This window comes from Bactrocera dorsalis, chromosome 1 (genome assembly GCF_023373825.1).
Source record: "Bactrocera dorsalis isolate Fly_Bdor chromosome 1, ASM2337382v1, whole genome shotgun sequence".
Classification (NCBI taxonomy): Eukaryota; Metazoa; Arthropoda; class Insecta; order Diptera; family Tephritidae; genus Bactrocera; species Bactrocera dorsalis.
In genome coordinates this window covers 113,456,720-113,472,515 of record NC_064303.1, presented here as the reverse complement: position 1 = coordinate 113,472,515, position 15,796 = coordinate 113,456,720, and the positions used below count along the sequence as shown (strand labels likewise).

Sequence of the window (15,796 nt, the reverse complement as noted above, 5' to 3'; positions counted from 1 at the left end):
CGATTTTTTTACCATAAAAAATGCCAGTCAAACTTTTGTGAAATCAAAAAGCTGAATAAACTTCACCGATTCTACCCACGCGCAAATCAAATTGTGTACAAACCTATTTCAAGTTTAAGCATGCCGTCCCCTCCACTGCACTTCCTTTGTGTCCACTCACTTCCTCTTCTTTTTTCAATCAATTCCTTCTTTTGGCGGTCTTTTGACCCACTTTAACCTATAATAATGCTCGGTCAATGTTTATGCGTTTTAATGGCTTCAATTAGGTCAAATTTCGCTCTAATATATATTGAGTAAAGTGTAGCGGCACATTTAATCGACCCACAAAAGGACCGCTTTATGAAGCCTTTAAATATTTGCTCAAATATGGCGTATTGAACTTTGTTCACATTTTTGCCCAAATTCTCTTTGTTAATGCTTCCGTTTCACTTTGCCATTGACTTCGCCATAATCAATCAAAAGTTGAAGGCACAAATTGGGGAAGCACGCAGCAGCTTCATTAATTCTCCTGTGTAAAGTAAAAAAATAAAAATTTCTTTGGACAATTTCCAATGTGAATACGAACATGTGATGAATGAAAGGAGCAAATAGCAAAAATTTTAGTCCTTTTGAAGTGTAAATACACTCTGGTGGAGCGTTGGAACACGCGCTTTAGTTAATACTTGTAGTGCTTGAAGGTGCCTAAGGGATTCGGGAATTCGTTTAATTTTTTTTTTATATTTATAGCTATGTATATACGAGTATAATGAAATAATGACGAAAGTTATAGCCGACATTTTGTTGTTGGGAAATCGCTCATACGAATATTTGGCATGGGTAATTATAAATATAGTATCTTAATAAACTTGATATTTTGCTTTAGAGGGATAAATTGTGTCGTTCACTAAGTAATCTCGTTTGATGACAACAGCTGACCTTATTGGATTTTTTCACAGCCAACTTCACACTTACCGCTTTACCGTTATATATTTGAACAGCTGATATAGTAAGGCTTGTTTGTAAAAAGATTTCCTAATTTTTTTTGGGATAGTTTTTGTTTGGTGCCCTGTCGAAGATGGAAGGTCTAAAACAGCATTTTCGGCATATTTTACTGTTTTACCACTAAAGGGGTAAAAATGCAGTTCTAGCAAATTGGTTTGCAAAATTTCGTTACGTCATAGACGGACTCTTGAAACCGATGTGGATAAATAAAGTCGTTGATGGATGCAAATTGTCGAATAACAACTATAAAGATTTCTGAAAGATTAAATCTAACAAATTTGCAAACACATAAAACATCTAGAATTAATTTCGAAGCTTGACATATGGGTTCCTCATGTTTCGACTGAACGAAATTTGCCTCCTCGCTTTAACGACAGTGATTTGCTTACCAAACGTCAAAAAAGTGAGACATTTTTGAAGCGCATTGTGTCTCTCGGCAAAAATTGGGTTTTTAAAAGAATGTAAAACGCAAGAGATAATGTTCGAGAAAGGATGAACGTGCTCGAACTATATCGGTTACGCTGTCTGTTTGGGATTTCAAAGGGGTAACCGATCACTAACCTTCTCTTCTCTAACCTTCCCTTTTTGGATGATTCAAATGAGATTTTCGATAGTTCATTGACGTTTATCGCTGTCGGAATGCCTATTACGGATTCTTTTCTATTCTTACCTATTCTTTTAATAATATTGTATTAAGAGATTTTTCATTTTTCAATGGCGAAGAATTTGAGTTTGATCCACATCACAACATTGTTGCAAGCATTTGATTAATTTTTATGAGACTCGCTCTGATGAGACATTAAAAGCTTTAACCCAATCGGGCACAAAAGTTAATAAATAAAAAACAAATTAAAATTCATCGTGAAAGTTAGTGCAAAACTTTATTTCGCGCATTTATTGTTAAACACATCCGCTTAAACCCGCCAGCTTAAGCAATGCTAGTCCATAAGCGTAATTAAGAATTTGGCTAATAGCAAAACTTCTTGTCGACAGTCTCAGCCTCATATGCGAGTGATATAATTCAACAAATATTTGGTTGCAACTAAAAACTTCGCAGAATTCCACGAATCAAGTCGAAAGTAAATATAGACCGAAGTAGTTGGCATTTAAGTGCGTGTTTACTCGTGGAAATGGTGGCATTTCGTGTGGCAACATCGTGTGCGAGCAGCCAATCTGCAAATGCTTATTAACAAAACTTTTGCAAAACGCAAGCAGAAAATGCAAAAAACTTTCGCCGCTTAGTTAGTTGACTGTTGCATGCCACATGCGAATATTTAAAGGGATTATGCAGTGGTTATTTTGTTCAACAAACAAAAACACACTTTTCGTATGTTACTTTACTGCAAAAACAGTCGGAAGGAGACTGAAGTTTGCATAGCAATTAGTTGCTTATGTGCAACCTAGTAACTGATGTTGCACAAGTGAGTTCAAATTGTTTCGTCGCAAAGTAAAAACTCTTTAATTTGTTCTTAAAGAAAGCGTTCTTAAAAGGTCCTTGGCGGATGCACTGATTAAACGTTCATTTCCGTTACCGTTAACAGTTATCCAATTCGTCTATACCAGAAATTGTTTGAGGCGAGAAATAATAGCACTTCTGTATGTAATTATATACTCAGGTATGTATATGTTCTTATAATGCACACATCTGTACATACGCACTTGCTAGGCGTTAAACCTGTTGCTGGCCTTCAGGTGTCAATTCCTGTTCCTTTTAATCGTGAAAGAGCATGCCACAAATCATTTTGCCCAAAATTATATTTAATGTGTGTCAAATTCATTTGTATAAATATTTTGGCGCAATTAACGGCTTTCTCTCTGCAAAAGCACATTAGCAACAACAAGCAACTACCGAAGGTTAAGCTCGGCTACTTTTATTTAAGCATGCGGAAAATAAGCAATTAACACCACAAAACAAAAGGTTTTATTATATTAAAGGTAAATAAGTCCGATAAATCGCTGAGTAGAAACTACGAAACAGTGCGACAAAGCCGACAAAATGTAAAAAAAAACTTTTCTGGTTTCTCGGCGAAAAACTGCGACAACTAGTTTCCACAAGCTTCTCTTGAACCCAACTATACTTCATTAAGGGATTCCTGCATTGACCGAAACAAATGTTAGTCCGATGGCGCAAGGTCAGAGCTATATGGTGGATGCATCAAAACTTCACAGTCAAGCTCTCACAGTTTTTGTCGAGTCATCAAAGATGTGTGTGGTTTAGCGTTGTTCTGATGGTAGACGAAGCCCTTTCTGTTGATCAGTTCAGGTCGTTTTTTTCGATCACATTAATTGTTGACAGTAAAATGTAGAATTAATCGTTCGACCAGGCTAGAGCAGCTCATAGTGGATGATTCCTTTCCAATCCCACCAAACACTCCGGATAACCTTTTAATGCATCAATCCTGGCTTTGCGACCATTTGTTGAGCTTCACCACGTTTGGACCATGATCTTTTTCACACATCACTGTCGTATTTGATCCACTTTTCGCCTCCTGTTACTATACGCTTCAAAAATGGTTCGATTTCATTTCGCTTCAGCAAAGAATCATAGATGTTAATTCGGTCCATTAAATTTTTAACAGACAAATCATGTGGTACCCAAACATCGAGCTTCTTTTTGCAGCCAATCTTTTTTATATGGTACAAAACCTCACCTCTCCAACACTATATGGTATGACACAACGTGATTCTGTTGACAAAATACGAAAAGACTTTTTCGATTATCCAATATATTGATGAATGTGCCCTAAATAAAGTAGTGTTCTTTGTATTTTCGCTAAGAGAACTACTGTGCGTGCTTTTTCTTCTTTTTTCTTGAAGTTTTGACCCACAAATTGGCCGAAGCTACCTCGAGAACTCCCCACTGAAGCATTCCGTTGGCAGGACTTAAGCATGCTTTAGTAATTACCAACTTTCAAGTTAAATTTCCTGTCTTTTTATGCGCGGCGCAGCGAACGCCACAACTTCAGTGCCGCACAATGTTGCACCACTGCCGGCAGAGGAAATGGCGTCGAAGCACGCAGTTGGCTATCAGAAGTGGGATATTAGTGGCTCGACACAAATACTTCAGACACGCTTCAGAGGTGCCATTGCGGCGCTTGTACGCAGCGAAATCCCTCACATAAAATGCGCATATGTGTGAGGGTGTGTGTGTGTGTGGCAGTCACCTGGAATTGTGGCTGGCGTCTGCTTTGATGTTGCTTGCGTCGTGTCTGCAACGTTCGCGTGCACAAACGCGCTCTGTCGTTAATCCTGCTCCGCCGCTGTTCGTGCTACTTTCCACTTTTTATTCTCCTTCTTTTACAACAACAACCTATATAACGGAACATTTACTATCAGGAAGTAAAATGTTTGCATTTCGTGATTCGATGGCATTTTCATTGCGAAATTCCGTGTAGTATATGGTATATACTAGTAACTGCGGCGAGGGGCTGTGTGCGACTCAGCCAATGCACGAAGAGTTATAAAGCCGACTCTTCCTTGACTAGCGGAATATGTCATATTTATTACCGTTTTTCTCTAAACATTTCGCATATTCTTGTGTCATTTTTATCTACGGCTTGATTCGTGCCTCATGCACAGCACTCGCAGCCGAAGGCAGTGGCGTGCTTTTGGAGGAAAAAGGGGTACAACTTATATAATTTCTCAATAAGAAATATGAATCGTTTTCTTCAGTCAATTTCAAGGAAATATTTACGTAAAGTTCTGTGGAAACTCGGCTTTAATTAGTCAAAATTTGTCTTTCATAAAACCAGCATATTAACTAATACAAAATTTCTATTAACGAGGATTAGATAGATTTTCAGGTCTATTATCCCCTGCCCTCTGTCACTCACACTCACCTGGACTCACATAACCCAAACACGTTGATAAACTCTAATATACTGGCAAGGCGATGCGATCCCTATTCGGAAAGATGGTTCCAAGAGCCTTAATCCTGCATTGGCAGTCTACAGCTCGGTCTCTCGTTGGATAACGAGATTCAGACCACTGCAAAAAAATCAGCGAACCTATCTAGGCACGCTTTATAGCCAGTCCCTGGTCTCATATTGAATGCATTCCATAATCTAAACACTGCTGCCTACTTTTGCGCTTCTATAAAGAATGTAGTCTTACATACATATGTACACCGTTTCTCTAGGCCCCTCATTCCCTCCACTTTGCCGTTTGAGCGGCTACATAATTGTTATCCTTTAAGTGTGCCACAAAAGCTCTAACGGCATTAAAGGCGAGTATCAAGTGAGTAATAAAACCGGCAAGGCAATAGCTAGCGTGTTTGCATTCGCAACAATTCGCAATGGAGGCGCAACAACAGCGCACACACACCCACACAAACCTGCCGCATACAATCCAGCATAGAAGTGTGCTCGGCGGAGAATGGCAATGGCAGTGGGAGTGGTCGTGGTCGTGGCGCTGCTAAACGAAATGAAAAGCGCTAATAAAAATATCCACAAGTTAAACAAAATTAATTGTTGGGAACGACTTCCACAGGCACACTGCCCCCCAATCCTCTTCATCCATATTTGTATTATTATTGCTTGTACTTTTTTCGTGTGGCGTTTGTGTTGGTGTTGCCTAAGTCTACGTCACCGCTAAGCCCATTGAATTGGTCAACACTTGTTTCTTTGTTTGTGTTGCTATTGTGTGCGTTTCTGTTGTTGTTGTTCTTGCCAATTGTGACCAAGACGCTTAGGTCCGCTCACGCCACGCGCGTTGCCTTAGCTGCTGCGTTGCGGCGTTGCATGACTCTTCCAGCGGCACGGCAGCACTTAAGGGAGTTGCAAAAAATAAAATGAAGGAAATTGAAAAAACGGTGAATGGGGAAATGGAATTGCTTGTTGTGCTGCTCGTCGGCACTTTCTTGTACTTCGTATACTTTGCACTTTTAGTTTAAATTTAACGTGCAACCTAAGCGGAGCGCAGCCGTATGGAAAAAAGTTCAACGCGACGTGCGTCGCAGCTTTGAGCAGCCGCAGCAACAGTACGGTTACGGTTACATCTAGTGCAGCCTCCAAGTGGCGAAAGAACAACAGACGGAATAACGCAGTATGCAGTGTTGTGCCAAAACAAAGTCAAATAAAATAAATTACAAGTAAAAGTTGTGTGTTCGGTGAAGTGCTTTGTTGCTACAAAACCGTAAGTCACGCCGAAAAATACGGCAACACATAAGGCGCTGAGTCTGAGCGGTATTAACATAAGGATTAAGGTGTCCAGGTGCGATTCCAAGGACATTAATTTTACTGCTTGCAAAAAGTGCGAAAAACACACAAAACTGCTTGGCAATCCAAAGGAGCAGTTGAGCCTACACACATTCGCGCCTCAAGGTATAAGTCTTAGGGTCGCGCAATTGGACGCTCGCATGTGGCAAGTAAGTGTGTGCATATGTGGAAACTCAACCTTCGGTTAACGCGTTGAATTATTGCTCAGCAATTAATATCCGCAAATGAATAAAAGCGCGCACGAAAGTAAAAAAAAAGTTGGATATGTGTGAAATATAGACCGTGAAAAGCAATACCCGCCAACCAGATGCGCAAATTGAGCACACAACTTTAGCGCGAGTGATTAGTTATACATATTATACAAGAACTATTGCCTTGCGCGGCCTTTGGAACGACACCGCACGCGCCCACATCAATCTACTTCCAGTCTGCCACCGCAGCGCCCTGACATCTGCAACTGGCCACATCTACATCCACGTCCACGTTGCTTGCGCTGCCGATTGTCCTTCAAGCGGTTACTAAATAATTACCTTAGACGTATCTAGTTGCCAACCAACGCTGACTTACTGACGCCCACTTCGTATTATCGTCGCACTAATAGCCCTACCAGCTGTTAACAGTATCGCCGTAGCTGCGAATTTGCGCCGCTGGCGACTTTCGCCGCCTCTTAACCTGCGGTGTGCCTTACCCGAGATCTCTCGTGTGTGTGTGTTTGTGTGCGCGCGTGTGAATCGCACAGACGCCAACTTGCGCGACATCAATTGCCATGAGTCGTTTGCGGCGCGAAAATAGCCGACAGAGTGTCATTACTGTCGAGCTGATACAATTCATAATTCAGTACCGCGCCAAGGAGTTGCTGGAGAAACGCAAAAGGTGTGCATTAGTTAAGTTAATTGCTTTTGGTGTCGCTTTCGCAGCTCCACAAGCAAAGGCAAGGATTATCCTTAAGTTTTACTTGTATCTGCATAGTGTGTGCTTGGTAGTTTCGTTCGAATTTTGTGGCATGCACAGGCGACTTTGCTTTCATTGACGGCAAACGGGATATAAGTGTACTGGGGACTTATAGGACTTATAAGAAGCTCGTAGCATGTTCGATTTTGACATGTTTGAGAGGAAAGTGCCGAATTTTTTAATTGTTCATTGAAATAATGGGTGAAATTTCGCAATATTTCAGCAAACATAATTTTTTTTTCAAGTTCCATGCGAGGGCTAACGAAACAGTCTTGTTTGAGTATAATTTTTATGAAGGTATTAACAGTCATTCGCAGATACTGATGTTGGCAAACACTTACAGTTTCAGAACTTAGTGATTTGGCATACCACATTGGGGAAACATATCGACTTTTCGGTGATCAGCTCTTTTGTTATGGGTTCAACTGTGTGTATTTGCTTTAGTCCTTTGCCAGGGGGTCTTCATACTCCACTATAACACCTACAAAAACTGCAGCATTAGTTCTGAAATACCAAAAAAGTTGAACACAGTTGAAAGTTACCTCACTGTGTGAGCGACTAGAGTTCTAAATCTCATGAAGAGTAAAAAAAAAAAATAAATAAAAAACTTTTTTTAAGTTGTATCCAAAAAGTAACTTGAAGTCATACAAACAAAAGTAAAGCAACTGAGTTATCGCGGCAGTTAAGTAAATGAAATCAAACATTATGTTACTGCTTCCTGCAACGTTCGAACGAGCTTCCGAGGTGCCAAACATTTCCCTAACACGTATAAATAAATTTGCTACTCTCAAAGGTCCACTTTTCATACAATAAATAACTGTAAAAATATATAAGCACCAGAGCAATTTTCGCATAATTTTCCTAATTCTCGCAGTATTTCACATTTAAACAACAACAACAACCAGTAGCGCACAGCCTTCGGACCCTAAACCATAGAAGGTGCTAAGAGTCGCGTTGTTGGAGCAATTTGTATTCATACCAACACATTATAACCCCATAAAGCTTCATAAACAAGCTTCATAACAACTTGCAATTTAGCAACAACCAGCGACCAGCAACCGATGCCCCACCATCAACAATAACGAGTTCAACAAATTTGCGCAAATGGTTTTAGCTAAATTACATCGTAGTTATGCTCGCCGTTAAGGGCCTCAAACCGAGCCATTCACACATACGAGTGCCAAAGTTGGTAGTAAACAAAAAACAAAACAAAAAAGAAACAAAAAACTGCCAACAAAGCATGTACAACGAAACTCCAGTGAAGAAGTTATTGCCGTGAGCGTTTGGGAAAAGCAAACTTTTTACAAGCGAAAACTAATAGTTTGACTTTTGTGCCACCACCAGTCAAAAAGCCCAAAAAATAACACAACCGAAATTGAAATGCGCAAAAACGGAGAAAAAGTTCCATGCCAGTCTATGTAGACACCTACCACGGTCAACTGTGCATGTCGCGTACTGCAGCCAAGTTGCCACTCGGACGAACTTTGGCAAATTTGTCTGAACCAGAACCGTAATTTACTTGTTACAAATACAAAAAGTCCGAAATCTTTGGAGTCGTGATGAAAAGTTTTTCAGCCAGCCACACAAAAGTAACAAAAGTAAGTAAGCGTTGCAAAAGAAGCAGAGTAAACAACACAAAGTGGCAGCTTTATTAGAAGAAAAGCGTAACAACATTTCACACAAGCTTCAGCTTATGTGTGGAATATGCACCCGAGGGGTCGTTCGGCGCAGTTTTGTGGATTTTAGCTGCTGCAGCTGGCAAATTTTCACAAGCTCCTGGAGAATAAAAATGTTAGACTTTTGTGAAACCCAAATTGTATGCAACAACACGGCAAATTTTTTGCTCGTGGGAAACAACTCGTGTTGAATTGCCAGTTGCTCTATTTGCTCTTCGTGGCCTAGCTTCAACTGATCTTATGCGCATTTTCGGTTGTTTTGGTTCAGCGCCTAAACAATAATTTCTTATCAGTCAAATATATGTCAAAATTGTCATATTCAGACAGCTTGATCTGGAAAGGGGTATTATTATTGGACCAAATGGATACATGCTCCAGGCAACAAAATCGATGATTTTTAATTCTGCGTTCAGAAACCCACTCTAAAATTATTTTTTAATTTCTAACGAAGCTGTCTCTGGTAACTCTAAAACGAACCGATATAAAATATTGTATATACACATACCTTTACCTATGGCCACAGATTAAGTGATTGAATAATATATAGTACATTGCCCATTGGCATCAAAGACTAATACAGATTTTGAAGGCTTCCTGGAAATACACTCTTCGAACTCTCCAATTGTTAGTATAAACGTCAATTTAATATCTTAAGACTTTCATCACGTACTGACTCTAAAAGCCCTGCAGCTGGCGCTGGAGCCGAAGGGTTTACTTGCCATTAAAGCAATAAGTGAGCAACAGTGCTGCTACTGAAATGACTACCAAACTTTAAATATTGTTTAACATAGGAACTCCAATATGTTCTCCACTTCATAATGACATTCTTGTAGTACTGACTTTCAACAACGAAACAAAGCGACTGTCTAAATATAACGGGCTTTGAATACTCAAAAGACGTTCAGTCACTCATTATCCATCGCCCGGGCTACTTGTCGGCATCAAAGGTACTGCACAGTAATGAAATTCCGTATGCGAATCGGGAGCCACATCAGTTGTCAACGCTGCAGTTGAAAGCTGTCAACAAAATGCTCATTTCTACTGCCTGCTTTTAGGCGTTTGGCCATCCGACTGCTCGCTCTTGTTGCTCCATTGTTACACATACTCGTACATTGACAAAGGTTGACATTAATGAAATAGTAAATGTGCCCATCAAATCCGCAGTTAAGCGGGTGAGCGCAATAAGCGCCGAAAAATTCCCATTTTGCTTGTAAAGACATTACTTCGGTTATGTTTTTGATTTAATTTGAGTTTATGTTCAGTCATAATAAGCCATTATATTTCATTACATAACGAGGTTGAGGAATTCGTTGGCGAAATATTATGTGCATAATGTCTTGGTAGTAAATCCGGTGTGTTTGTGTGTGAAAGAGCCGAATTAGTTACGATATGGCTGCCATTGTTCGGGGTGCGGGTTCAATACTTGGTCACAACATTTCAAGTTATAATATTTCTGCTAGGAAATAGCTTCTCTTAAGATTTTGTCATTCATATGAGTTGGCTCAATAATCTTCCGAAGAAGTTCGAGTGAACTATCAAGCGTCTTTTATGCTGTGCGACATTCGCCATTATTCTAATAAACCAGCTTTATTATTATTTTTCTTAATTGCTTAAGTGCGACTTGTGGTGATGAATTTGAATTAGGGAGCTCTCTATGTCCAGCGAAATATCTGTATTGCTTGTTTCAGTATATATGTTTGTATATAATTGTTATTTGTTATATATTATATATGGTATCGTAAATATGCTGTGCTTTTATTTTTTCTCATTTTGAGTTATCAAAATTTGTCAAATTCACGGAAAACTAAATTTTGGACACTCTCAAATAATTTTCGCAAAACTTCGATACTGCAAAATCAGTTGGCGAAATGAGCCACACAATTTATAACGGCTTAAACTTTCGTGCAACGCAGAAACTTTTAACTTAACGGCATCGCACTATGCATGAAAAGCTGTTAAGTTTCAATTTCACCGTTAAGCTGTGCAAATCTTTTGATGCAAAGTTTCGTGTGCATAAGTAAATCTGAGCGTAACCTGCAGAAGTTTTGTACGTGTGGCAAAAGGTTTTGGTTTCCTAATTCAAAAACGCACAGAATTTAAAGTGAAGACTTGTTACTTACGTTAAAGCTGGGTTTAGAAAATTTAACGCGAAAGTTAGAAAAATAAATGAAAGTAAGAATTAGGTACTTTGAAGTTTGTTGTGTTGCAATGTAAGCCAAAGCAGAGAAAATGCTGCAAAGCCTTTCCCACAACAGACGGGTCTACGTAACTGGAAGGGACCTGGGTATTTATCCGGCCAACCACGGTCGACTCGGCAGATTTCTGCCGCTACAACAAAAACAACAACAAAATATTTCGAACAACTTATTTGGTCTAAAAGGAACTGTGCTGTTTGAACTATCGTTTAAGGGGCCCAGCCTAATAAAAAGAATTCTTATCGATTGTTTTGAAATTTCCAGGATATATTTATACATGTTTCAAAAATACGCAGTGAAATTTTTGAAAAAAAGTCTGCTTCGCTGCTGCAGAGATTCCGGCCTGCAATGTGTATGAAACCTAAAAAAAGAAGATATTTTCCAAAAAATAACCAAAATTGACAATAAGGCGGCGTTTAAAAAAATTTGGAATTAACCCAAAATTTTGAAAATTTTTTACCTGCCAAAATCTTGTTCAAGCCCTCAGGGTTGTGTCTTCGAAACTATTACTAGGATCAAGTTGAAAATTTAGAACAATATTCTAGAGGTATTTTAAAATTTAATAAGGCAATAAAAAAATCAAGTTTTTGAAACCCGTAAACCCATGCAACTCTAATGCAACAATGCTTTTTTGAAAAAAAAAGCCCGTTTAAAATTAAGCTGATGAAGCTGATTGAACCGTGCAGCTACCCTTGAAATGACTGTAACTAAAAAACTATTTGAGACATTCCTTTGAAATTTTAGCATGCCATATTTGAAGGTATGAACTATCGAATTGTGATAAAAACAAAAAAAAAGTTTTTTTTAAACTCACACTAGGTGCCCTCTTAAGGCTATAAATCTGTATTATGCATATTTTCCTTAATATGCCATTATTTGTTAGAATATTGTTGAAACTACAAAAGAAATAATAAATATTTGTGCATGTACACACGTTCTTTAGGAACACAGGAATGTTGCTGGTTCAGTAGTGAAGTGAATTGAATTACATATCGGCAAATGAAACTGAGTAAAGAGTTATAATAAGAAATACAAATATATTGAATGTGAAATCTTTAGTTTCACAATATTATTTTCATGTTTAACACACACACTAGCACAAGCGATGATGTTAAGCGAGGATAAATGAAACCAATTTGGCTTTTGCACGCATTTGATAGCCAGATAACACACACTAAACACATACACTTGTGTGTAGTAGTAGCGTTGTGTAGTTGTAATTTAAAATGGAAAGATATAGTAGTGTAAAATAGTTTGTGTATGTGAAGACAAGAGAAAAACACACAACTGTGTTTTTAAACAATTATTTCACACAATTAAAACAAAAAATATACTTATTTTTCTTTCAAATTCACGCCAAATATGTAAATATTGCAATTAATTTTTATTTTTAATATTCCGAAGCCTTAAAGCATACATGTAACTCAAGTATTTAACACTGTACATATGTATATATGCCACTTGAACATGCTTGCTGCACACATATGTAATAAAGGACTCACTCATACATATATACAAGTGCATACACATGAAAAATACATACATATATATATATGCTCACATATGTACATACATATATAGTCATATTGTCTTAATGAAATGTAATTAATTTTAGTCCACCACAAAGGCTGTACATACAGACTCTCACGCACACACTTCAATTCAACTATTAAAATCTTAACACTCTCTAGCTACACTGTAAAAAACTCGATACTTTATTTACATATATACTTACAACTGTAATACCTAAATTGTTTACTAATTGCTTTACTATTTGAGAAATTCGGAGTTGTTTTGTATTTGTTTTTGGTTTTTGGTTTTTTTCTGATTTTCTTCAACACTTTGTCATCATTTCTGTTATATGTTAACTGTGCTGTGTTTTCAGTGTACTTCGTGACTTCTCACGCTCTCACTAACTGCTTTGGCTTTAACTGTGTTGGTTGCCGCGAAATGTACTCCAACCAAAATCTAAGAACAAGCTGCTAAAATTAAGCTCAAAACACACAGATTTTTTGTTTGCAAACTATTTTCGCATTTTCGCACTTTCACTTCCGTTTCAGTTCGCCTCCGCTACTTACTTACTACACGTACTCATTTGAGCCGTTCACCGCCCACAGTTGCCACACACTCACTCTCTCTCTCAAACTCTGCAACAAAGCTAGCATACAAACAGTGAACCCGAATTAACACAAACACGAAAGCGAAAGAAGTACAAAACTTTAGCAACTTTTCAGTTTTAGCGCCGCGTTGCAAACTATTTGTTTTGGCAATTTTTTATTTGCGAATGCCGCAAGCAATGAAATTTGTTGAATTTTCTTTGGTTTGTAACTTCACTTGAGAAGTGGCGCTTTTGTTTTTTTATGAAAGAGTATGATTTCATTGTTGTTTTTATATTATGTATTAACTTGAATCAAATTAAAAATTGTAAAAAGATTTGTATTGTTTTGGTTTACTTATGCTTTTAGCGAAAGAGAATTGCGAATTCAAATAATAATACATTTTTGGTATTCTCTCTCTTCCTCCATTTTAACCCCCACAATCCCGTTACCTTTAAACAATCCTACCAACTCGTCCATTTTCACCAATAAATAGACGCCTCGCCGACGAAGATGATGAACTATCCGAGGTGCAACCGGATGCTGTGCCACCCGAGGTGCGCGAGTGGTTGGCCTCGACGTTCACGCGGCAATCGGCGACCACACGCAGGCGAACCGATGAAAAGCCGAAATTCCGTACTGTCGCCCACGCCATACGCGCCGGTATATTTGTGGACCGAATATACCGCAGTGTGTCGCGTACGGCGCTCATGCAATTTCCGCCAGAAGTGGTCCAAATACTCAAGGTAAGTGTCAAAATTCGTGGGGTATATGACAATTTATCGAGCTATAAGAAAAGCTAAACAAGCGATGAGAAATATTTGTAAAACTCGAACCCTCGATGTTCTTAACAACACAAGGGAAAGACATATTAATGTTATACCGAACTGAAAAGACGAGCTTCGTCCGCCTTTCGCGCAGATTTAGACTAATGGCACCATAACTCTTTATTACAAAAGACTATATATTTCTGACATAATTATTTATCTTTGTAACTTTTCAATTCTAGAACTTGGACGACTGGTCATTTGACGTGTTCGCCCTGGCGGAGGCCGCCGGTGGCCAGCCGATCAAATACCTCAGCTACGATTTGCTCAATCGCTACGGCATCATACACAAATTCAAGATAGCGCCTGCCACATTGGAAATATTTTTGAATCGCGTCGAAGAGGGCTATTGTCGCTATCGCAATCCATATCACAACAACATACACGCGGCCGATGTTACCCAAACGACGCATTATGTGCTCTGTCAGACCGGACTCATGAATTGGTTGACCGATTTGGAAATATTCGCCACATTACTTGCCGCTCTCATACACGACTTCGAACATACCGGCACGACCAACAACTTTCACGTCATGTCCGGTTCCGAAAAGGCACTACTCTACAATGATCGCGCCGTATTGGAGAATCATCATGTGAGTGCCGCTTTTCGCTTGCTCAAGGAGGACGATTGCAATATATTGGTTAATCTGTCGCGCGAAGAGTTTCGCGAGTTTCGCACACTCATTATTGACATGGTGCTGGCCACCGATATGTCCTTCCATTTCCAGCAGCTGAAGAACATGCGAAATTTGCTCACCTTAAATGAGGCGTCGGTGGACAAGTCCAAGGCAATGGCATTGGTGCTGCACTGTTGTGATATCTCGCATCCGGCTAAACGTTGGAATCTCCACCATCGCTGGACGATGCTGTTGTTCGAGGAATTCTTTCGGCAGGGAGATTTGGAACGCGAGCTCGGTCTGCCATTCAGTCCCATGTGTGATCGCAACAACATACTATTCCCAGAGTCACAAATCGGTTTTATTGATTTTATTGTGGATCCCAGTTTGTCGGTAATGTCCGATATGCTGGAATATGTGTTGACTCCGTTGGCGCCCATGTGTAAGACGTCGAATGCGAGTATTGATGCTGGTGATGCGCCAGTGGATGGCGCGGCTGCAAGCCCTCGCAATAAGACCGACGGTGACGCTAGTTCAACCACGTCTTCGCAACAAGAAGACAGTAATGCCAAGGCGGCGGGTACAAAACCGAAGTTCAGCATACGAAAACCCTGGCTCACCTGTCTAAATGATAATAAGAAAATCTGGAAAGAGCAATCGCTAAAAGGTGAGTACAACTGATTGTTGGTCGTTAAAAATGCCGGAGTGCATAAAATTGCTAAAAAATTAATATTTTCATGTACAGCCCCAGCCCCATCTCCCTTACAGTTCTTTACCCTCTCTCTATATTTCCATTTACTTATGAAAATTCAGCTTAATCGCATGCTTCCAAGAAGACCTTACTAAATTCTTGGAACCAATCTACTTTTTTTGACGTTTTTGTTGTTGCCCTTTGCGCTAAATTTCGCACGCACGTTATGTGTACTATTGCGCGTAAGTTGCCAAAAATGTTCATTAATTGAAATTCAATTAAGCGTTTGACCTCCAACCCTTCAACCGCTGCCGCGACACTGTTACCCGAAACGCAATTTGGCGTACTTAAACAGCGACTGACCTTCACCGACTGTTGTTGCCCACAAATTTATCGACTTCATTAGCTAATTAATAAATATTTGCGAGCTACGCTTTCATTTAGTTTTTATATAGCCGATGGCGAGAAAAAATGCATTAATAATGGATTCCAGCAGTTTCTCTTTCATAATTTAAGAGCCTTTCTTAAATTTAAATTTCGGCTAAA

The 15,796-nt window shown here is 39.2% G+C and overlaps 1 protein-coding gene across 5 annotated transcripts in view; it reads left to right on the top strand.

Moving 5' to 3' along the window:
• LOC105229367 (dual specificity calcium/calmodulin-dependent 3',5'-cyclic nucleotide phosphodiesterase 1) overlaps nt 1-15,796 on the top strand; it is a 173,939-nt gene that overhangs the window by 155,444 nt on the left and 2,699 nt on the right. For all 5 annotated transcript variants that reach the window (XM_049461084.1, XM_049461085.1, XM_049461083.1 and 2 more), the window contains 2 exons: nt 13,612-13,861; nt 14,125-15,226. In XM_049461084.1, coding sequence (XP_049317041.1) covers nt 13,612-13,861; nt 14,125-15,226 — 1,352 coding nt within the window. The remainder of the gene's footprint in view (nt 1-13,611; nt 13,862-14,124; nt 15,227-15,796) is intronic.